The 25411-nt window shown below is 46.3% G+C and overlaps 1 protein-coding gene across 1 annotated transcript in view; it reads left to right on the top strand.

The window, feature by feature from the left end:
• The window catches only part of LOC138581965 (nuclear receptor subfamily 5 group A member 2-like), a 241506-nt gene that overhangs the window by 16790 nt on the left and 199305 nt on the right, over positions 1-25411 (top strand). Inside the window, exon 2 of the mRNA XM_069652876.1 lies at positions 5193-5302. Coding sequence (XP_069508977.1) covers positions 5193-5302 — 110 coding nt within the window. The remainder of the gene's footprint in view (positions 1-5192; positions 5303-25411) is intronic.

Here is a 25411-nt window from a genome sequence, read left to right as displayed (position 1 = left end):
AGTATCCAATGGGCGCTTAAATAATCATATCATGTTGCTGTGTAGGTGCTTAACCGGGGAAAACCTAGGAGCAAGGTGACCTTGGCGAACCTCTGAACAAAACACAGTGGGAAACACCTCGGGAAAATCACACAGTGGGAGTATCTAGGAGCAAAAGCACAAAACAGCAAAAATAACAGTGGGGCCACACTCAATACTAGGATCGACAGCCAGGATTCAGATCCACCCGAGGCAGAGGGTCTACCCGCCTTAACATCTTGACGAATTGCTAAAGTCATTGGATGATAAACACCCTGCAGCTCTCATCCTATTGGTCCTTTAAGCAGCTTATGACACTGTAGATCACAACATCCTCCTGCAAAGACTAGGGGAATCCATGGGGATTGCTGCAACAGCTCTTGCTTGGCTGACATCAATCCTCAAGGAACCAGGGACAACAATAACTTGTGGCCAAATTATGGGGAACCAGTTCTCTACTACACATCATTAGGCAAAGGGGTCCCAGAGTGCTCTACTCTCACCCCTTGGCTACTGCCATGCACCTTTCTCCTGAAATCCTTTGCTGTCCATTCTAACTATTTATGCATGACTCCCACTTCTTGATCCACCTGGACGAGAGGACATCCAATCCTTAACTTATGAAGCATTCAGCATGGGGACTAGGACTCAGCAAGCAAGTAGGACACAGTAAGTACAAAACAGGAAATTCACTTTATTCTTCAGTTACAGATGAAGGCCTAGATCAGAACACAGGGAGCATGCATCTTCTCCTCACACGGTCCCATACTGAAGTCCTGACCAACAGTCCCTCCCGCAATCTCCAGCAGCACACATTCCACATTGCATCCAACATTCTCACAGCGGCATCAGGCCCACTTGTGTGCATGATACCACAACTTGCTTGGAGATAAGCATCAAGTTTGAGAATGGATGAACTCATGCCCGATAGTCAACATCTTCATACTGCGGTTAAACGTTTCCTGTATTCTCTGCTAATGCAATTGTCACTGCTGCGTGTAATGCCGGATCACGGTCCTCTGGAACCAGAGTTCCAGACAGCCCTCAGCTCCACAAGGCCATACCCATGGCAGCCGAGTGCTCTCCAAATGCCACATAAGGTAACATAGCATTGTGGGAAGATGGGAGACCTTGTCAAAGTGTAGGAGATCATTGCTGAAAAGTGAGTGAGACTCCATTAATGCGTAAGAGGTCAGCGATGTGAGCTCAGAGGGGAGTAAGAGTGAGTTGCTTGAGAGCACTTTGGTGGGGAAGATTGGGGCTATGCTTGTGAGTGAGGACAGTGATATGGGAGTGAGACTCCTCTGCAGAAAAGGAGGCCAATGATGAGAACTGAGATTCCGCTGCAATGAGAAAGCCCAATGTTAAGGAATACGTGAAATTATAATGCACCTTATTTGAGTTCTGTTGGGAGAAATGAGAGAAAATCCTTTGAGGGAGGCGGGAAGTATGTTTTGGGAAGGTATTATATTTCCTGAGGAAGATATTGACTTTGCAAGGACTGAGATTCCTTTCACGAACCGTCGGACAATGATCAGGAATGAGTGACACCCATGAGCCTTTTTTTAATGCAATAACTCTGACCCTCACCATTTAAGTGGCTCAAGTCCCTACAGCCTTATAGGATGAGCCTAGGTGAGTGGGTTGCAAATCAATGGTGTTAAACTGTACCATTAAATACTTTGCTATGTGGTTTCATCTCTAAACGTTTGTTTGTGGCAATTTAGTTTCTACTTCTGGTAGATCAAGTTTGTGTCCTTTTGATGGGGTTTCCCCATGCCCCCTTCTCCTCCACCCATAATCCCCGTACATATATATATATCCCAATATATCTATCTGTCTATCTATCTACCAAATTACCAGAAACTGAATAGTTTAGACGCAACCATGGATTACTGTTACGTACTTTAGAAATATTACATTATAGTTTACTAAGATGCATTGTACCAACAGTAAGTCCCCTCTTTTATGTTTATGGCTTCATTTCTGTGGGGTTTGAATTTCAGTGTGTGCCCGCCAGAGCACGGTAATCTCCCCGAGCCACTCCTTGCTCCTTGCCCGTTCGGTTGTCACCAGGTCAGTCGTGAAGCTTGAGCCGGGAGAGACTCATGGAGACCCCTGTCTATTTTTTTTATTTTGCGTGCATTCCATCGTTGTCCTGGAAGAAAGGGCAATCCCTGATGGGTGTCGAAGAGACATAAGCAATCCATCATTCCATCAAGGCTATTGCTGACTAGACTACCTGAGTCTACTGGTTGCTCCAACTGGGTGAGTCATTGTTTCGGCTAATGCTAACTTGGGGTGTGTATACAAGAAGGAGCAGGGCATTCTCACAACTGGCCCTAGTAATCCATTGACAGGCCACCTGCACCAGCTCAGCACCTAAGAACCATCCAGGGAGTGGACAACCCACTTTGGAAGCCGTGTGGGCACCTTTCTGGGCCAGTGAGATTTGCTTCAGTGGGGCGGGGTTGCAAGACATCACTAATGAGTCTCTTTCTTAAAGTTCGGCCTGTATTCTTTATACGCCAAATAATGCATGTTAATTTTGCTTCTACGGCTCTTTAAAATTTTCCAATTTTTCCTGAGCTATATTTACTAACAAACATATTCTCCTATTTGCTATGTTTGGTAATTATTCCTTTTGTTATTATTTGATAATCGTTCTTTACATTTCTTTACTCGTTTATCGCGTCACCCGGTTGTTTCGGTTTCTCTGATAGCGACTCTGCCTCGCTCTTAACGTCAGATTAGATTTAACTGTGCTGCTCCTAGGAAGGCTGCGAAATTGGGCGTTCAGAATATTCTTCTTCACACTTTAGGGGGAAACGCATTGCAATCCAGAAGGGCTTTTTTGTCTGGGGTTTTATGCTAACTATTTTTCCGAAAAGCCCGATTTGTTTTGTAAATCGTTCAATCTAGAAAACTCATATCTTCATCATCAATTGAAGACATAAGAGATCAGTGATCCAATGACTGTGATGTTTCTCCAAAAAGAAGAACGTTACTGATTGGGCCTCATTTCCCCCATTTTGTGTTCTGCAAAGGATCTAGGGAGAAGTGAATTGATCATTTGTAAAGCTCTTTGGATTAAGGCGCTATATAAATAACACATCATTATCATTATCATTTGTGATGGATGGAAAGGATCATCTGTGATGATTAGGAATTGATATGGTTGGTCGTTCTGAGTACTGCTTGATTTTTATTTCTGATGTATAGTTGGATCATATTGTTAGAAGTAAAAAACACATTTCTGTATGTTCTGAAATTGAATGTTTTGCAAATGATGCATTAAGGACTCTTAGGCAAATGTGTGCTACAGTGAATAGTGAGTCCTATTATTCTAAGGTAAGGAGAATGTTGATTGTGGTTGTAGATGTAAGAATATCTGGGAATTGCCCCAAAGGTTTCTGATCACTGATAGGTCAGCACTCAGGTTCCCTTTCTTTTTTGTTGATGAATTGGTCAAGTGGTAGGGCCTTTGCTGTGCTTCCTAGGGTCCTTGGGTGTGCTAGAGAGAGCACCCAAGAGGGCATCATCCTTCACAGGTGTGATTTGGTGCTGTCTCCACACATGCGCACACACACACTCAGATGTGTACCATCCTTTCACTGAGATGTGTCTCCCTCCGGACACGTGCACACACATTTAGATATCTCCTCTCCACACATGAACACAAACACTAAGAGGTCTCTCATTGTGACATATTCACACGAATTTAGATGTCTCCTCTCCACACATGAACACAAACACTAAGATGTCTCCCCTCCAGACATGTATACAAATACTTAGATGTCTCTTCTACATAAACACTAACATTTCTTGCCTCCACACATGAACACACACTTTTACATGTCCCCACACAAATGTAGACACACGCTTAGCTTTATCTAGGTCATCCATCTAAACAGGAGGGTATTTGGGGAGGGGGCTGAATGATATGTAAATTGATGGATTTGCACCTCTGTAGACCCCAGGTGTCAAATCACTCAAGTTCATTATTGACAGCAGTCTCTCCCGGCAACATATAAACACAAACTACCAAACCTCCTGGCATCAACTTGCACTCCTCTATAAGATGAAACCTTTCCTACAGCCCTGAGGATTTTAGAACCACAGTCCAAGCCCAGATACCTCCACACCTCCACAGAGGGAAAACCCTCCTTATCGGCATCCTGGCCACATAACTGGCCCCCTTAGGGCCCATCAACACGCCACTGCTCCGTGGAGCTATGAAATGTGGCCACATCTCCCCCATGCCAGGATAGTCTTTAGAAACCAGAAACCGCCTGCATCACATACAAAGCAACTACAGCCTGAGCGCCAGCCTGCCTAGCCAGAAAACACCTGGGCTCATGTGGCACACACTTCTCAAGGAACGCGACTATTCTGAGGCTTCAGAATAGAGACGGGCACACAGAAAGAACACCAGAAGACGGGCCTTCTCTTGCTATGCCCCGGCCTACTGGAACAACGTCCCGGCTTCAATCAGGACCACTCCAATCTTCCTGCCGTTCAGTGGGGAGCTCCAAACCCTGATCTTTAGGGAATAACTGGGGTCACTTAGGACCTGCCACTCCTGGACATATCCCATACCTATAATGTGGTATATTGTTGTATCCTACCACTTCTGCCCCCCCCACCTACCCCCTACATCTTCATGATACCCAGCTTTCCAGTGACTACATTGCATGTGTGTGCAGAACCCCAGGATGGCACACTTCTATACATGGAAGCCTTCTAGGAGAGAGTGCCAGAAGAATCAGGTGCTGGAGGCTGGCGAGCAGCTGGATCTGCTGTCATATATGTTATTACATGTTTGAAGTCTCATGTGCAATAGGAACATCATATATGTAAGCTTCTATAACCTGTAACGTCCCCTTGCACTGATTTCTGTTAACACCAAATTACTTTGTACAGTGGCCCGTTGCTTCCGAGCTAAATCCACACCATAAAAACCCAAACATAAATAGACAGCGCCCCTACATATGACCACCAACACTCAGATTTCGTCCCGCCACATATGAACACAATCCCTCATGCATGCATAGAAGCAATCAGATGCCTAATTCCACACGTGGACACCGACACTCAGATGTCTCCCTTCCAGGCGTGCATGACTTCCATCTGCACGTGTGCATTCTTGCTAATACACTTCTGTTTTTTTGCAGCGCCTGAGATGAAAGAGGCCTCGGGAGAGGACTCGAGCGAGAGATGCCCGATATGTGGGGACAGGGTTTCGGGGTACCACTACGGCTTGTTGACCTGTGAGAGCTGCAAGGTATGTCACCCATTTGTTTAAATTGAATGTACATGCAAACCCTGACAGTTGCCTGTTCACCTTACAGTGGCTGTGGCTGGTACGACGTTCAATCATTGCCAGAGTTTTCTTTGCAGACTTTTTTGCTGTTGATTTTTTGCTGAAAAAGCTCATTGAATAATATGGGCAGGGTAAAGGGATATAAGGAGTAGGGTGGGGTGTGGGGAATAAGTAGTAAAACAACTGGGTAGAGGGAGATTGGGGGAACCCCCCAAATAAAAAGAAATACATATTTCGTTGGCTTTTTTCAGCCACAAATCGTTGGCTGAAAAAACACCTTGCAACAGTGCGACGTAGGACCCTGTGGTTAACTGGTGATGCCGTGGCACAGTCACCTTGCGGCGGCTTGCCTTTGGGACATAGGACCATGTGGTAAACTGCTGACCCAGTGGCACAGTCACATTGCGGCGGCTTGCCTTTGGGACATAGGACCATGTGGTAAACTGGTGACCCAGTGGCACAGTCACCTTGCGGCGGCTTGCCTTTGGGACATAGGACCCTGTGGTAAACTGGTGACCCCGTGGCACAGTCACCTTGCTGTGGCTTGCCTTTGGGACATAGGACCCTGTGGTTCACTGGTGACCCCGTGGCACAGTCACCTTGCGGCGGCTTGCCTTTGGGACATAGGACCCTGTGGTAAACCGGTGACCCCGTGGCACAGTCACCTTGCTGTGGCTTGCCTTTGGGACATAGGACCCTGTGGTTCACTGGTGACCCCGTGGCACAGTCACCTTGCGGCGGCTTGCCTTTGGGACATAGGACCCTGTGGTAAACTGGTGACCCCGTGGCACAGTCACCTTGCTGTGGCTTGCCTTTGGGACATAGGACCCTGTGGTTCACTGGTGACCCCGTGGCACATTCACCTTACGGCGGCTTGCCTTTGGGACATAGGACCCTGTGGTTAACTGGTGACCCCGTGGCACAGTCACCTTGCGGCGGCTTGCCTTTGGGACATAGGACCCTGTGGTAAACTAGTAACCCCGTGGCACAGTCACTTTGCGGCGGCTTGCCTTTGGGACATAGGACCCTGTGGTAAACTGGTGACCCCGTGGCACAGTCACCTTGCGGCGGCTTGTCATTGGGACATAGGACCCTGTGGTTAACTGGTGATCCCGTGGCATAGTCACCTTGCGGTGGCTTGCCTTTAGGACATAGGACCCTGTGGTTGACTGGTGACCCAGTGGCACAGTCACCTTGCGGCAGCTTGCCTTTGGGACATAGGACCCTGTGGTAAACTGGTGACCCCGTGGCACAGTCACCTTGCGGCAGCTTGCCATTGGGACATAGGACCCTGTGGTTAACTGGTGACCCCGTGGCATAGTCACCTTGTGGTGGCTTGCCTTTGGGATATAGGACCATGTGGTTAACTGGTGACCCAGTGGCACAGTCACATTGCGGCGGCTTGCCTTTGGGACATAGGACCCTGTGGTTAACTGGTGACCCAGTGGCACAGTCCCCTTGCGGCGGCTTGCCTTTGGGACATAGGACCATGTGGAAAACTGGTGACCCAGTGGCACAGTCACATTGCGGTGGCTTGCCTTTGGGACACAGGACCATGTGGTAAACTGTGGCTTGCCTTTGGGCCCTAGAGATGTAGATAATTCGGACTTGCCCAACATCCATCATAATAAATGACATGTACTCATGGGCGTTGGAAGCCTTGCGCTTGGGAGGGCTAATGCTCTCCCACTTTGAGGCTGATGGCATCGCTCTGCTGTGACACCCAGCCCAGTGCTCCAACGGCAAGAGTCTGTCAAATTTCTCATCTCAGAGAGCAGTGTAGCTACTGAATTTGTAAAGAGTCATTAATGTGACTGAGGCAATACAGAGCTCAAAAGCCTGACCAGGCAATATCAGTAGACCTTAAAGGGTTAACAGCTTTCAGAAGGCCCACATCTACAATAATCAGCCTTGCTTTGCTTAACTAAATAGCCTGTGAGTTGGGGTGAAAGATGCATCTAATGGGCCAATGGAAGGCCCAATGTCTATTCAGCCTCCTGGGCTTGGGGGGGCCGCCAGCAGCACACTCGGTTTCATGGGCCCACTCACTACCAGCTTTCAAAGGTGCCATCCAGCACCCCCTGAAATGTTGAGGCGGGCGCTGCAGCTGAATGCTTCTTTTTTTTTAATGTAACGTGGCCTCACGGGGGTGCGGGCGGATTGACGTTTTCTTCAACCACATGGGCACGTCTCTGTGGACATCCAGGAATGGGCACTCATTGCAAGGCTTTTTTCTATGAGGTGAAATCCACACACTAACTGCCTCATTTAATCACAGGTTTAATAAGACACCCTAATTGCAAGGAGGGGGCCACTTCCGGTTGCAAGAGGCCCCCGCCATGCAATTTGTAACTTTCCCACCACATAGTGTAAAAGTAAAGTGCACCACGCAGGAGAAATAGCCCTTTCACTTACCTTTTACACTACGTTTGGTAAAAGTGTAAATCCGCCCCCATTCCCCGCCCCCTCATCTCAATTAACGATTGCAGGGCGCGAGTAGGAATCTGCCTACCTTTACCACGTGCAACATGCAGGCGGGTCACATAGGAACCCCGCATGAAAATACGTGCAGCCGCAATCCTGACTAGGCGGGCATGAGCGGTCCATCCCGCTCCTCCACTCTAAATGATGGAGAATCCCACAGGTCCGTGAAAACGGCAGGCAAAGTGTACTGCCACCTTTTACACCAGGACCTGGAAAATGCAGCTAACGGGCAGACACAAGTGGGGTTCTTTTCATCAAGGTGTTCACTGAGCGGAAGGGACCGGCCCCACTTCCCCCTTTGCGCAAAGGGTCCCATTGGTGCTATCGGTTCCACAACCTAGGAGAAAATGTAAGAGTAAAACACACGCAAATCACATTTACTCTTCATTTTTCCACTATGTATGTGAAAAAGTGTAAATGCCTCCTGCCGTTAATGATTCCGGAGGCCTTCAGAAGGGATTCCTGCAGAATCTGCCTGCTTTACCAGGTGGTAACTTTGGGAGGATTCAAAAGGAATCCATTGCAAGAATAAAAATGTATCATTAGAAATGTTCTCTTATAACGTGCTTATTACCAACTGAGTGCTTTCTAAGCGCAGGATCGGGATTTGAACCTGTGTTGCACTGCGTTGTCTTGCTTCCACGACAAACCCGTTGCCCCTGATCCACGACAAACCCGTTGCCCCTGAGCTATCCTTCCTCCCTGGCAGACACGTAAAGCCTATCCTACTCCCAACTCCATCTGACTAAAACTAACTAAAATTCAACGGAGCGATACAAGTAGCGGAAATGTGTACTTACATTTTATTTTATTGAAGCACCCACAAAATGACCCATACCTATGTTTTACAGTTTACCGTTCCACCACATAGTGAAAATGGTGAAAATTGACCTTTTGCACAGAATTGCTGAAGGTCCATTGCCCTTTTTTAAACAACCATTGGCAATGCCAACAGTTTTGGCTTTTGTGTAGGCATGGGAAGGGCACTTGCGAGGCACTGCCGTAGTGGTATTAACTGCCTGCTGAGGGTAGCAGCGGCAAAATGGAGCGAGTACCTGGGTATCTAATAGCAGTGCCTGACAAATGCCTAATACTTATACACAAGCCAAAAATGTTGGCCTTGCCAATGCTTGTTTTTAACAGACTTCGGTGAAAGGCACATATAGTGCTTATATATTGAGTGGCTGAAGGCAGACCTGGTGAAGACATTTGTATTACACCAGCAGCAGGGTCTACAGCTCCAATTAAGTCATTAACTCTCAGGGGCTATTTACATTTTTCAAATACATTATTGTGTGGAATTCGACCATCCGCACGGTGGGTGTGCGCTCACCTGGGCTTTTTTGAAATGTTTAATTAAATTGAATGATGGTAGACCAACATCAGGAAAATGTGTGGGGCTAATCTACACACATTTTCCTGTGCTCACGCCATGACAAATGCATAGACCTGTATACTGTGGGTGGGCACAGCCTACAGATACAGTCCGCCCTGTCACATGTAGTTGGAATGTGACAGCCAGGAGTGCACTAAGTCATCTCCAGGAAGTGGGGGGGGGGCAGACGTTCCCCCTGCCATGGCCAGCCAGATTAACGGACAAAGGCTCCATGGATCCACCCTGCTCTTTTGTTAACAAAGGAGACAGGAAACCCAACAACCTTTCATATGTAACTGTGTCAACCTGAAGCCAGCTCCTGCCAGCTTCCACCATCTCTCGCCTTCAGTATTAATGACAGTGAGCTGTCATGTCTGAGATTTGTGAATGCATCATGAAGTAAGACACAGACAACAGATTCAAAGTTCAAAACAAAATGGTTTATTAAATTACATGTCAGGATGGCTGAATGCCTAAATTACTTTATGCTAAGGTGGGATTACCCTACCTGAATATAACTACTATTCCTATCCAAAACCTATACTTGCCCTCACAACTAAAGGTAATAATGTGTAGGGATGTCAATAACAAAAGAAACAGTGATCAAATAAAGTTCCAAGCTTCTTACCACTCTTAGCCTCATTCTCAGCTCCCCTTCCCCAAGTTCAAGAAAGTTCCCCAAAAGTCTTGAGGTTACCTTTCCCAAGTTCACACAGTTCCACAGCTCCTTGGAGTTCCCTTCCCCAAGGTCAAGGAAACACAGGTCCAAAGAAAAGGCATCTTGAGGCTTTGTCCTCAAGACAACATTGCAGTTCATCAAGTCTCAGGGTTCCCTTCCCCAAAACTTCAACGTAACAACTGATACTGGTCTCAGTCTTTCAATGCTTAACACAATTTCAGCCCACTTGACACTCCTTCTGGATTGCATTAACAGTATATTCACAGTGCTCCTTCTTGGCTTGTTTCACAATGACTTTGGCTTTCACAATTGAGGGTTCCCTGGTGTAGGTGCAGTTGTCAGACCACATGATCCACACATCACAGGTTGTGCAACAAGGAACCCTAGGCTATTCAGCCTACACAGGTTATTCTATATTTGGCCCTGTATACGGATGCACATTCAATTAGATTCTCCTTGTCGGCCTCTTGGCTTCATGTGCTGGATCACACTCTCTTAGCTTCACCTGATTAGCTCCTGGCTTTGCCACAATGTGCCACACAACTTCTGCTAGTCTTTGGCCTTGCCACGTGATAGTTATTCATACAGTTCCCTTGACTTTGCCAATTCACTTTGTGGTGTCTTATTTATTTCCCACCTTTCTGCTAGGCTCTTTCACATTTACACTCTTATTTCGCCATTTTTAAATGCACACTATCCCATTTGCCTTTCATAATAGCTTTGCCCACAACGTTTTCATTCAGCTCGGTATTCAATATTTGCTTAATATTTCCCTTTTCAAGTGTTCACTACTTGCTTGGTATTCAAAAATGTTCATTTTCCTATACAATACTATGTTCAATTACTTTGAGATCTTTTGACATTCATAGTTTTCGTATTTCAGTTCATTCAGCAATTTCAGAACACACAGTAACATGAGCGGAGCGCTCCGGCAGAGTGTTCCTTTGATTACACTCACCAGTTAAGCACAACCGCTCTCTACAGCATCGCTTGTTCTCCTTCTGCGATCCTCCTGGATCCACAAGCTTAGCCTCCCTCGCATCGGCCACTGAGAGCTTTCCCCGCCGTGCCCGCTTGCAGCGGTGGCTGTGGGCTTCGGGCGGAGCACAGCCTCCTGCTGTTGCTATCAGCAATCAGAGCTCGGCCAGAGAATCAGATCCTCTCACAGTCCGCACTTGGTCTAGACGTCTCTCTCCTCCGGACTCACACAGCTCCCAGTCCTGACTCTGACTTGCTTCTCTCCAGCCTGTTTCACCCCCTGCTCTCCCTGCTTGCACACAGGTCTCTCTGGTCTCTCCTTCTGGCGTGCAGCCCAACCTCTTACACTCCATAGGTGTATTAAGGGCCCATAGGTGTGGGTCAACAAGATCAATTGCCTGACCTCTAGTCAACTTATTAGTGGAACATGACACCATTCATGGAGTGGTGAAAATACCTATTGGTGTTAACCACTCCTAGTCATCTCTTCCTCTTCTCAGTACTGTAACAGGCCAAAGGAGGGGAAAGGAGGGGAGATGTCTTAGAATAGTCCAGAGAGGCCGGGGAAGGGTTAGGTTGCTCTTCAGAGGGAAAGGGAGATACCATGTCTCGCCCTTAAAACTTCTCTTCTTTGCCTTCTTCCTGGTGTTTCGGGATTGGTAATGTTTCTTAGCATTTATTTGGTCAGTGGGACAGTGGTAACAATACCCCATAAATTCCTGTGGCATAGAGGATTCCTCCTGGAATAGAAGTGTGGAATACCACGTCTCCGCTGAGGACATCTCACCCCCTGTTGTCAAGCCGCCGTCACTTAGAGACATACGCGACCTCTCGACCAGTGCTTCAGAACCGCTGATCAGCACTGAGACAATTCCTGACTCTGAGCCGCCGTGCAAGTGAGCCTGTGGCTGTGCATTCAGCTTAGCTTCCCGAATCGTCTTGCAGCCTAATACCCACGGCTGACTTCCATCTCAAACTCTGTTTCAGAATCCTGCAAAGCACCTTAAAGCCAACTCAACCCTGTTCTGCATCAAGAACATCTACAGCACAAGGTACATCGTGGTTCTGTCCCCATGGTCCTTCACAGAAGGCCCAGAGAGACATATGAATACCCATTGTTCGCTTTGTACTGAAGCCAAGTAAACTTAAACTGTTGTGGCTATTAACCATACTGACCAACCTCCTGTCTATATCCAGAGTGCATTCCTTTTCCTTCTTTGAAACTGTCTCTCCTCTGAATTCCCAGGGAGGGCTGTATTTCGTAGTGTTGCTAGACTGTCTTTTGTGATATAAATAAAGTCGATATTTTGATACAACCTTGACTGGACAGTCCCTTTCATTATTGTATAATGATTGTATTGTTGCTGTGTTGCAACTAACCAACGATCCACAAACTTTCAGGGATAAACATGCCATTATGTCCACGTTACCAACATTGGACAAGAAGGTTTATAATTTGCTAGTTATTCCAGTCTATTCGGATCCCTTCTGGTGTACTAGAGGTGTGGGGCTGATTGATGGTTTAGAAACCGATATTCACCCCTGGACCACTGTTACCTCCGAAGTTGATTTGTCACAATTGCTAAAGCCCAGATGAGAATTTCTTAGGCCCACTTAAATTACTCCTCTGCTACTTGTAGACTTCTATTTAGGATGGTGAAAATAAATCTTCAATTATTCTGGTTTTGCATAACATTATTCTCTAAAGATCTTTTTAATTTTGCCATATTGGTTTATCATGCAATTTGTGCACTGTGATAAAGTGCATACATTGCAGACTGGGCTCAAATCCCAGCTTCCCAACTTCACCTATGAGTTTTATCCTGGGCAATTTATTAAATCTCATAGTGTCTAAACTGTCAGAATTGACAGTCCCTAATTTCAAAATTGTCAGCCCCTAAAAGGGTTATAGTTCTTTCTTAATATAATCTGTACTCATGATATAACTGGCTACGGTGTTACTTCATATGTAATTATAATGTTAAAACGTGTTCTGTAGCTACCCTAAAACACAAGTACCCACAGTGAACAGCTAATGTTGTCCTTGAATTGACCGTTTTGTATTCATCTCATTCCAGCCCGGAGGAAGAGGGTTATGGGACCAAAAGGGAGCTTCCATGCTTATTCTAATCACTGCCAAGGCAACATATCAAGCTATGGGCTGCAAACATGACACAAGGTGATGAGGGATCATGACCAGAGATTATTGGGTCCCTCATTTATTTTGTTTGGAGGTGGGGAGGGGCCCAAAGCGGTTTGGTTGGAGGTGGCCCCAAAGCTGTCAGTGCCTTGGGCTCCAATATCCCTAAAGATGGCCATGAGTGTGGGAGGAATTAATCTATTCTGAGGGGTGTGTGAAAGAGTGGCTTGTACAGGATATTTGGGGACTGCGATTATGGCTACTTTTCATCTCTGTCGGCTGAATGAAGGTGTGTGTTTGAGAGGATTGTTTGCTGCACAAGGGTACACAATTTTGAATGAAGGATTTGCTATGTGTGTTAAGATGGATGCAAGAAAGAGTATGGCCGCTCTCTCCTGCATCATAGGCAGTGTCCTGGCCTGCTAAGCCAGGTCTTGGTGAGGGGTGATGCCATTTTTCTCCTTAGAGTGCCGAGGTCTCCCAACAGCAGGCCTGAAAGTAAAGATGACTAGTTGGTGTGTAGAGGAGGTCCCAGATATGGCCTGCACTCCAGCCACCCATTTTCAAATACCAGGAAAATACTCGCTGAGATATGTGATGTGTGATGAGAAAATAAATCAGCAGAGAGCCGCGCTAGGGCTTTGTCCAGTGCCCATTGGAAGAGCAATATCTGTTGAAGTGCCAATTACCAGACAACCATGGGCAGCACGGTACCCATTGAGACAACCATACCAACAGCTGACACGACATGAAGACTACTTTCAAACTGTCCCAGAAGAGACTCAAAGGGCCTTAATCGAAGGCGAATGGTGACGACAAGAGGGCCCGGACAAACGTATAGATGAACAAACAACAACTGAAATATGACACACTAAGACGAAACACCATGGATAAAGACATCACAGACATCGAAGAAGAGATAATGTCAAAACATAAAGAAACGTAACCATAAAGCAGGATGAAAGTATGCAACCAGCTAACGCCTGTACATAGGCTTGTAAAACAAGAAGCAAAGAAAACAGTGCGGCTTGCTATGCTTAAGTAGAAGTATAGAGCGGCAAGCGCCAACTATATATATCTACCTCAATGAAGCACATTATATAAGTGCAGTCCACTCTACATGAAAGCAGAATTAAGCCCAGGATGGTAGGGGCCAAACGGGCCAGGATTCAAATACCAGCACAAAGCCAGACAAAAGAGCGGAATCGAAACTTAGCCAGAAGCAGCTCATGCCTAGGAATTCGAGGTCAACCCAAGGAAGGGAGGAGAGCGGCAACTCCGAAGAATCGAAACTTAAGAGCATAGCAGCCTGCCCGTGAAGGTCGAGATAAGGAGGCCCAGGCAGGTGGAAAGGTTGAAGAGAGAATCAAATACGCAAATAGATGGAAAATGAAGCAGCTTCACGGTGTACAGACACGTGACCAGCCAAGTGCGAAGTGGTACCAACGTCTGATGTCACCCAAAACCAGAGGATGCCATAACTTTCCCTGATAAGAAGCGACAGTTTCGAGGCCATCCTCAGCCTACTAATTGACACATAGCCCTAAAGTACTGATTGATGGAAGGGAGGCAGGGTGAATCTTGGGGCATGCCGAATTTGGGTGAACATTCTGCAAGCAGTTTATTAAAGTGGAGATTTATGCTTGGGGGTGTAACTGACCCAATCACAATGGACCAAGTAATCTAGGGTCCTATAGTTAGTAGAACCAATGAGACGTCGTACTTGTAGTGATGTCTAGCATGAGTGACGTAGAGGGATGGGCGTAGACGCCCACCCGATAAGAGTTATCCAATCCCCACACCCCGTTATCATATACAGATATAGTACCTATACTTAAGTTACCTTTTCCAACCAATAGACTTGCATGGCAAACTATCGAGTGTTACACGTCAATAATGACGACTTTTGCCTATAAGAATTGCTGTCTGAATGAAGATCGTGGAGGTTGAAGCGAGACGGGCGATCGCATCACTGATGATTTCCTAATGTTTCCCCATTTTTTGTACTTGTCATTAAACCATTTGAGTTGTCCTTATCGATTGGCGCTGGAGTAAGAGAATCCTGCACCCCATCCACCTCAAGTTGCAGCTATCTCGTCTTAAAATACTCGAGGGTGAGCTCTGATTCCATGGGCCAGTCAGAGGTCGCTCCACCCTCCTGTATAGGTGAATGTTGTGAGTGGAAATTATTTTGAATTTAAGAAGAGAGAGGGGGAAGGAGAGTGGTTGTAACTGATTCCTGAATGCACATGTATTTCTTGATTAAGTTGTGAACTCAAAAAGCTAGCATTTTATTGGAGGAACCACATCCGCCCCCCAATGCACCCAGGATGGACAAAGTATGCTAGTTATCAGTTCCTCTGTGATCTGAGCAGGGGAGAGTCTAGGTCATGGTCGGCATCGTTTGGTTCTCCAGATGTTTTGGACTACAACTCCCCTCAACCCTAGCCCCCACAGTCAATGTGCGCGATCATGGGAGTCGTAGTCTCAAACGGCTGCAGAGCTGCATGTGGCAGGCCCTTGGCCCAGGTTCTCCCTACATGGTAAGGACCCTGGAGGAACCTGCTTCATGGTGCAGCAATGTGGGGCCAAAGGCCAGAGAGGGAAGGCAGTTACTAGAGTCCAGGGGCCTTATGCTGCTGGATCCTACGAGGAGGTAGATGCCATCCCCTTTGGCTTGGAGTCAAGATAAGTGCTTAGGTAGTATCATCGGGTTTCCCCAGTAGGGAGGACAGGTTAAACCACATGGTCTGCGTAGATTCGTCCCAGATGTCAATGTAGGGTGAGAAGACGATAGGGCCGATTCCCATCATTAAGGGGGAAGTCCGGTGTGAGGGTGCCCTGGGGAAAGGGACATCACGCGGGACACTGGTTTTAGGATGGAGTGTACCAGAACCACTATGTTTTTGTGCTACACCCTCTTGCCCCTCCCCATGAGGGACTGCTTCAAGGTGGTGGTAGGGCTTGGTCACAAAAGTATTCTGAGAATGCTACCTCCAGGAAGGAGTTCAGGAAGTGCCTCTTTGTGCAGCATTATCAAAGCCAACAGTTGTGGCTTTTGAGTTGACACGTGATAGGCATTTGCTAGTGACTGCCTCGATGGTACTATCTGGCACTAGTTGGACTATGGTGGGATTACCTAGGGATTATGGCAGTGCTTGGCAAATGTCTTTCTAATACCTATACACAAGGCACAACTGTTCGCTTTGTCAATGCTTGTGTTTAACAGCATTGCAGTGTAAGGAAAAGATATAAAACAAGTGGCTGAAGGCACACATGATTAAGACATTTTATTACACCATTCGCAGATTTACAGCTGCAATTATGCTCATAAAAGATCCCAGGAGGATGTGTTTTGTGCGGGGTGGGGAAGGCAGTGGGTGGGAATGGCCATAGGGATTAGCATGGCATGGGCAGTCAATGAAATGAGTATGTAAATAACTGAACAACACCCACAACACCCGCAAGCAGTGAGTACCTCTTCACATGGTATCTCCTTCCCATCTATACTCTTACAAAAGAGTTCCGGTTTATAGGTGGCGCTTAAGTGCCACCTTATAGCCAAAACTAATAAATGTCCTAGCTATTACCTTTTGGAGAGGACATTCATTGCTTTTATTCTTATGCTTTTTCCAGTAGAGTGCACTCTCTATGTAATGTAGTTTCCATCTAGACCCAGGGTGTGTGGGGAGAGTTGACACAGGGGGCACATGCCCCACCACCTAAGATGGTTCCCCGGCCACAGCAATGGGCGCAAAAGACAGGGGTTCATCACAGATGTTTCCAGCTGCTGGACATCTAAAAAGAGAAAATAGAGGAATGAGAGAAGAGAGGTGTGGAGTGGCAAGAGGAGATTTTGAAAGCTCTTAAGGTAGAGAAGGGCAAGAGACAAGTGAAGGTATACGAGAAGCTAAGGAGAGACTTCGAGGTGCACTATGTGGTGGAGGTGCAAGGACAGTAGCGAGATCAGGAGCAGGTGAAGGAGTGAGAGATCAGGGGACAGAAGAAGCTCAGGCAGCAGAAGATATGGATGAGGACAATTAAAAAGGAATTGGAGATGTTAAGATTGAAGGAGGGGAACATCATTGACGAGGAGAGAAGTTGGAGGACTAGGAGAGGAGTAAAGATGGGGAGGTCACTGAGGATCACCTGAGGTACAGAATACGGAAAACCAAGACAGAGAGACTACATCCAACTAGTAGTTGATCCTGTGTGGGGGAATCTCAGCAGTCCAGGCCCGACCACCCACTATGTGATGTGGGGGATGTACGAGGCTGTATCAACCCTCTTTATCCCAATCTGCATTTTCACAAAACCAGGTCAGGTCAATGAGCCCTTTTCTCACCACTTCTACTTGTGGGTGACCACCCTTAAATCCTGTTTTTCACCCTCCCTGTCCTCTCTGTACCCTTAACACTAAACCCCTCCAGGTGTTCCCTGCCAAATCCATTATCATGAATGAATTGCATGGTCAGGAACATGTCCCTGAAAATACAATTTGTTAATGTTTTGGCCTGAAAGCTTCAGCATCCCGATTTATAGCCTATGCGATGGGGAGCCTCTCTTGGCCTCCCCTCACAGCCCCCTCCGATCTGCTGATCTTTTCCTCCTCACTGTTCCCCCGCCTCCTTGTGCCACTTCCTGTTTCCGTTCCTTTCAGCTCCTTGCCCCCCAGCACTGGAACTCTCTCCCTCTCTCTATCTGCTCCATTTCCTCATACCCCTTCTTCTGTTCCTCCTTGAAAATCTCATCTTTCTCTTTCCACGGCCTGTTAACCTCTTCACCTCTCTCTTACTCTTCCTCTCTTCAGTTTTCTCTTTTACTGCTCTAAGTAAATTGTTCTATATATTGTTTTAATGGTTTGTCTCACGTTTTGCATTTATGCTTCCAATTATTCCATGTATCCAGTAGTTGTAATGTAAAGCGCTTTGGAGTAAAGCGCTCTATAAATTTAATAAATACAAATACAAATACAAAGGCTGGGCTGACAGGCCACCGCCACATAAACAGATTGACCCCTTTCAGAGGGGACCTAAGAAATATGCTTACAAATTCCACAGCCTTCCCTATGTGGACCTGCAATATTAGGTTCTAAAATAGAGATCCTTCCCATCCGGACCCCTGCTCCCGACTTCTTTCTTTCACTCTTGCCTTCCTCCATGGGCTCTCCCCTAGCTCCATCTTCTGAGGCCAGAAACCTTGGAGTGATCTTCGACTCCTCTCTCTCCTTCCTCCCTCACACTCAGGACATTGCCAAGAAGTCCCACTTTCAGCTTTTCCTTCTCATATGAATTCTACCTTTTCTCACCTTCCCCTAGAAGCTCAATGTTACCCGAGCCCTGGTTCTCTCAAGCTTGACTATTGCAATAGCCTCCTCCTGAATCTACCTTCTCCCACTCTGCAACCCCTCCAGCTAATCCAGAATAGGACAAGACTTATCCTTGGCCTCAAGCCCAGGGACCTCATCTCTCCTGCCCTAAAAGGTCTTCATTGGCTCCTGGTTGCTTCACGGATTAAATCCAAATCCCTCTGTATGATCCACAAGGCTGCCTGGAGCCGGGGACCACTCTATCTGCAACTCTCTTTTACTAAATACTCCCCGTCTAGACCTCTGTCCTCCTCTGGCACCAACTCTTTGTGTGTAAAGCGTTTTGCTAAACAGAGGGCAGGAGGTCGATCGCTTTCCTCAGCTGTCTCCCTTCTTTGGAACAGCGTCCCCCGCCCTCTTCGTCTTGAGCAGGACTCTCTTCAATTCCGGAAGTTCCTCAAGACTTTCCTCTTTACCCCCTCATCCCCCCAGTCTCCTCTGCTAATCTCACAGTTGCTTGTTTGGTGTCCAGGGCCCTTATGCATCCTCAGTGCCCTGACCTCCCAAACCGAAACGCCCCAGCTTCTGTCGATCCTCAGCACATGCCTCGGCTCACCCTTCACCATGGAGACTTGCACGTACCTTTCATTGCACTTCACCTGTTCCTCACTCATGAGCACCGCAGCACCTATCCCGTTCTGAACACTCACAACGCATAGTAGGTTTGTCCTCCCCACTCCACACTTTATTTAATGTATTTTAATGGTTTCACATTCCCATGTCCCCTCCCTGGTGCCCTATGAGCGCTTTGAAACAAACAGTATTTACTTCCTGTATTAGCGCCTAACAAGCTAACAATAAATGAATAAATACATGCATAAATAAATAAATAAATAAATAAATACATTTCACTTAAAATGTTTTATTCGAGGCATTTTTTATCAAAACTAATTGACCAAATAAATAACAATTATTCTTGTTTTTTTATCTGGGGGCTTATCCCCCTAAGCTTCCTGTTTCCCCATGTTTTTCACTCCCCTGTCTTAACTCCACCCGCCTATTTTATCCCTTAACCCCCTTCCATATATATATATATATATATATATGTAAGGACACTGCCCTGGCGTCCTGTTTTGTTTTGCTTTGTGTTTTTTTGCCTTATACTTTTTTTTTACCATGAATTAAACTCTTTCTGCATACTGGATTCGAGTTTGTCATTTTTTTATTGGGACCTGCTGACCTCTTGCTTGGAGTTCGGTTTTCCTTTCCTCCATGTCTTCACGCTATATTACATGGCCACAGTAGTGGCCATGTAGTTATGGTTAAGTTGGTGTTTCCATAGGAAGAGCACTTTTTGGGTGGCTTATAACTTCGCTCCCCCTGGACAAATCCTCACCAAACTTTGCAAAAAAAGTACATGGCCCACTCTGAATTTTTTTTGCAGAGTTTGGTGAGGATTCGTCCAGGGGGGGGGAAGTTATAGGGGGGTCCCAAAACTTTTTTTTTCCCTGAATGGGAAAAAACTTTGTGCACGGCTACAGCCCGAACCGCTGGATGGATTTACACCAAATTTGCGACAGGAGCGGCGGCCTGGTCCCGAAAGCGTGCTTTTGCAAATTTGGTGTAAATCCGTCCAGTAGTTTTTAAAAAAATGACTAAAATGTAAGGCAAAAAAATTAGTGATATCTGTGTTCGCTTCGCGGATGGACTTCCCTGTTCGCTCCGCGGACAGCACCCCGATTGGCCCAGCGGCTTGCGTCATGTCCGCAGACATGCAACGTGTTCGCTGATTGGGCGGCGTGGTGCATGATGCACGTCAGATTTTCTGTCGCGCCCGCCATCTTGCATTTGCGGACGTCCGCAGACAGCGCAGTGAAAGTTTGTTCAAAATGTGTATTTAGTAGAGTGTGTTGGTGTGTAGAAGTCTTTGGGGAGGATGGGGGAGTATGAGATAGGTTCAAAGTTGTATTTATGTAAATAAACAGAATGTATTCGGTGTCAACTTGAAAGTGTTCTAAGAACACTCGTGGGGTCTTAGAATGTTTGCAGGGGGTGTCCTGGAGACGTTGTCTGTATTGTTCGTTGGCAAGGTGAAAATGTTTTAAGAACAATCGCGGTGTCCTGAAATGTTCGTACATAAAGAAAATGGGGGTGTCCTGAGGACGCTGATTGTATTGTCCTCTGGCAAGTTCAATGTGTCCTAGGACCTTCCCCCTGTCCGCGGACATAAAAATGGTTGCAATGCTTGCATCTATGGGTGTGATATGCTGCAGTGGTTGTGGCCAGGGTATAGAATGTTGGGTGCATGGCCATTGCATAGTGGCTTTTAACTTTGGGTCAAAAACTAATTTATAAGGAACAATGTTATAAGCTTGTATGGGTGTGATATGGTGTGATGGTTGTATTTATCTTGTTATACGTACTATTTGGTTTAGTAACGGGAGTCCATGTTTTTCTTGTTCATTTCTGTAATAAAAGAAAATAGCATGTTAGTATTAGTATTTTATAATGACTTATTACATTGTACAATCAACATTTTCTTCTTTTTATTGAACCTCATATTTAGTAGATTACAAACCAGAGTACTGTGCAATTTGCAAGGTTTCTGTGTTTGTTGCTAAAATCATTGGGTCTGTGGGAGAAAAAAAATCCATGTTGGATTTAAAAAAAAAAACCTTTTTCTGTTATGCTACAGTTTATTTATTTATTTGTTTTCCGCGTTTACTTGTTCTTTCTGCCTAATGCTTTATGCATTGTATTGTTTCAGTTTTTGTGAGCAGTAAGATATTAGGTATTTGTTTGGATATTGTAAAATTTTGGCCCAGTTAGATACCAGTAGGCGTATTCTAACTGTTTATGTTTTGCTCTATTTGAGTGGTATTAATGTATCTGATTAGTTGTTGTAGAATCTTTGGGCAGTTAGATAGGTTTTGAAATATTGTGACAGTTTACATTTTTTTACTACAAGTGTACTTAAGGTTTAAGTACAGTTCAGTTATCAAATTTTGGTTTTAAGAAAATTAATATGCGTTTGTAAGATTAGCTGGTAATCTCTGCTTTAGAGTAACGGTACTATCATTACATTCAAACCATCCACATTTTTTTTTTATATATGCAGTGTAGTGCCCTGAGTGGGTTGTGGCTCCTGCGTGGTAGATTATACCTATTGTTGTGAAGGTTTTCCTACCAAGTGATATTTGACCATGTGTGAATCCAGTCAGCTTGCAGTTGTTTTTCGTACCATCTGCATTGTAACGTAGAAGCATTAGTATTACGCATTTACTATGTGTTTGTATTAGTAATGTGGAGCGATTATCCGAATTGCAGGTAGAACATAATCTACCGTGGTTTTCATTTTGTACAAGTTGCTGAAATGGAACGGATTCACAATTAGGTATTGATATATAGACAAAGCGCTCATTGGGGATTTGTTCTTGTGTCACATTGTTGCAGAGAGTGCATGTATGTTTCCACATGTATTAAATCTGGAAGATTTCATTTATAGGTATGTTTTTGTTTTCCAGTATTAATAGTAAGTACATTAGAAATTCTTGTGGATCTTCCTGTGAGTTTATAGTGAATTTCACCATTCCAGCACAGTAGTCCAATTGTTGTCTTATTCCATAAACACTATACATGTTGTCAGGATTGTTTGCTGCATTTCTGTGAAGTACTAACATTTGCAAACACAATGGGTCTGTACTGTGTAAGTAAATGCTGTCAACAATTGGTGGTAATTGAAATAGAATATTCATTGCTACATTTGCGTAGCAACTTACAACAACTATATTTGAGAATTTAAATGGTCCAGGTAGTTCTGTATCTAACTGTTTTTTTGGAGTTTGTCTTCCTTCTTTAAAGAAGTACCTGGTTTACTTTCCCTAATTGATTCTTTTTTGCTTGTGGTACTTGATGAAGTATTAGTTTCTTTTACTCTCTTTGGAGGATTTGCAGTGACATCCTGTTGCATTTCTGTTTGATTCATTTTTCTTTTATAACGTTTTACTTTTTGTGGAACAGAATATGTGTTTAGGTGGGGGGTGTATAGTGAGCGAAGTCTATTGTATTCTAAAATGCAAGGAATATCAGCGTTTATTTTACTTGCATCAAAGTTGATTAGAAATAGACCGTCAAGTGTACGTAAGCGTGAAAGTGCTACGTAGCTCATGCCTTCTTTAAAGACTGTGTTACCAATGTCTATCATTGCTTTGTCTAGAGTAAGACCTTGTGATTTATGAATGGTGACTGCGTATGCAAGAGTTAGAGAAAATTGTTCTCTGCGTACATACATGTCTTTGAAGAGAAGGAATCGAGCTGTTGAGCGTCCTATTCTTTTTACTTCTGAAAGTTTGTCAAAGAGAATATTGACAAACTGAATTTTGTTGTCACGTGGGTATGTTTGAAAGCCAACAACTGTACCCAGTGCTCCATTAACTAGTCCTTGGTCCACGTCAAGGTTACTGTTACAAACTTGATGGTCGTGCAGAGTATGGGCAACCCCACTGTCCCCAAGTATCACACTGACAACACCAGAAACACTGTCTGTGTGATCTTTGAAGCCACAGGTGGAAGTCCGCAAGCCTGGACGTGGGACACAACCGGAAGAACCCCTTGAGCGCTGCAAGGCAAGGTGCAATGTGGTTAGAATACAGGACAAGGCAATGTATACTAAATGCCAAATACAAGAACACAATGTACCTGTGAGGATATGAAGGTGGTTCTGAAAAGGCCGACAGAGACAGCTATTGGGCCAGGCAGAGGGCAAGGTGAACACCTAGTGCAGGACCGAAATCCCAAATTGGTACGTGATCCGTAGAGAAAACTAAGCAGTCCGAGGTCAAAAACAGGCAATCCAGGTCGAGGCAGATGAAGGGTTAATCACAGAGCAATCCGTTGGGCGAAGCGTAGCAGTCAACAGGTAATCCAAAGTTCAGTCAAAAACAGATAAGGGCCAAGAGTAACAATCCGTGAAGCAAACCGTGGTCAGGCGATGGGTAAAGATCCTTAGAACGAAGTAGTGGGCGACACGTGAGCCAGACGAAAACAGCTGTGAAGCAACGTCTACAGTTTCCGGTCTCCTTTTATCCCTCAGAAGAAAACACGTGACCGTCATCACGTGAGGTGTGGAAACAAACGCTGCGGCGTTGCTAAGGGACCATGAGTCACGTGATCCATGACGCGCCGTGATGCGCAGGTTTCCATGAATGCCGCGTCTCTCGGCGATGAAGAAGTCTCCACTTCGTTTGCCAGCGATGTGAAGGGCGATAAACGCCAGTCCTGCCAATCATGCCCTGCCGTGCCCTGCTGTACAGGAAGCGAGGAGGTAAAGCGGTGCATGTTTTAAGGTGTGTGTGTCGGGTGGCAAGAGGGGTGGAGGACACAGACGGGGTAGGGCGTGTCCTTGTTTTTATAGGTGCAGTAGGTAACGTGGGGGGCGGCGTGACAGAATCCCCCCTCAAAGGCCCACCACCCCGTGGGCTGGCCGGGTTATCCCTATCAAACCGTGAAACCAGAAGCGGAGCCCGGACATCTCGGGAGGGAACCCATGAACGGTCCTCGGGACCATAACCCAGCCAGTCCACCAGATACTGGAGGTAACCCCTATGGACACGGGAACCAAGAATGGCGCTGACCTCATAGACGTCCTGAGAAGACACAGAGACAGGGGCGGGAGGAACCAGGACACGAGTAGGAGCCAGGAAGGGCTTGAGGAGAGAGGTATGAAAAACAGGGTGGATCCGCCAGGCAGGAGGAATAGACAGCCGGAGAGCCACAGGGTTCAAGACCCTGGTGACCTTATAAGGGCCCACAAAGCGAGGCAACAGCTTGCGACAGCCGGGGATCCGTAAATGTCTGGTCGACAGCCATACCCGATCGCCCACATGGTATTCCGGTGCCTCAGCCCGCTTCCGGTCCGCCTTAGCCTTCATCACCGACTGGGCCTCACGGAGATGAACCAGAGTCTGTGCATGGACGCCAGCTAGATCGCGCATACAGGCGTCAGCTGCAGGAGTGGCAGAGGGGAAATCAGGGAACGGTAATGTGCGTGGATGCTGCCCATACAACGAATATAAGGGGGAAAACCCAGTGGACGAATGTCGGGAATTGTTGTAGGCGAACTCCGCGATGTAAAGCAGATTGGGCCAGGAATCTTGGTACTGAAGGGACAGGCAACGTAGGTATTGTTCAAGGGCTTGGTTAACCCGCTCGGTCTGTCCATCGCTTTCGGGATGATAGGCCGAGGAGAAGCGAGCATCAATACCCAGGAGTTTGGTAAGAGCACGCCAGAAACAGGACGTAAACTGCGATCCACGGTCCGATATGATGACCTGCGGCAGACCAAAGAGGCAGAAGACTGACTTGAAGAACAGGCCAGCCAGGGTTGGGGCTGATGGTATGCCCGTACAGGGAATGAACCGGGCCATTTTAGTGTATGAGTCGACGATGACCCATATGGTATCGTGACCTTGTCTGCGGGGAAGATCTGTGATGAGATCCATAGAGATAGTGTGCCAAGGCCTGGGGGGAATGGGCAATGGTAGGAGCAACCCTAGAGGCCGTCCTCTGCGTGTTTTGCATTGGGCACATATCGAGCAGGTGTTTACGTAGTGCTCTATGTCTTTCCTCATGGATGGCCACCAGCACCAACGTTGTAGCAATTCCAGGGTGCGTTGCTGCCCAGGGTGGCCGTTTATAGCAGCATCATGTGACCAGGCAAGCGCCTGGTTACGTACATCACATGTAGGGAGAAACAATTTGCCTTGGATAAACGGCAACCCCTCTTGGAGGGCAATGTCCCATTCGGCGAGCGCATGAGGATGTTTGGAAACCCATTGTCTGATGGCGGTGGGCATGGGTGGGGATGGTGTACACATACATATCACATGGCCCTTCCCTAACAGTGTGTCTGGAAACAATGACAGTGATTCCCCACCAGGAGAACGGGAAAGAGCGTCAGCCTTGCCATGGATACGACCCGGTCTGTGTTTAACAACAAAATCGAAGGCAGCAAAGAACAAATGCCAGCGCACTTGTCTACTGTTTACACATTTCAGGGAGGCCCGATCTTGCAGGTTTTTGTGATCTGTGTAAACCATTGTCTGATA

Source organism: Ambystoma mexicanum, chromosome 3q (assembly GCF_040938575.1).
Source record: "Ambystoma mexicanum isolate Mex_15411 chromosome 3q, UKY_AmexF1_1, whole genome shotgun sequence".
In the NCBI taxonomy this organism is placed as follows: Eukaryota; Metazoa; Chordata; class Amphibia; order Caudata; family Ambystomatidae; genus Ambystoma; species Ambystoma mexicanum.
The sequence above is the reverse complement of the archived record's forward strand: the minus strand, read 5'-3'. Positions and strand labels throughout refer to the sequence as shown.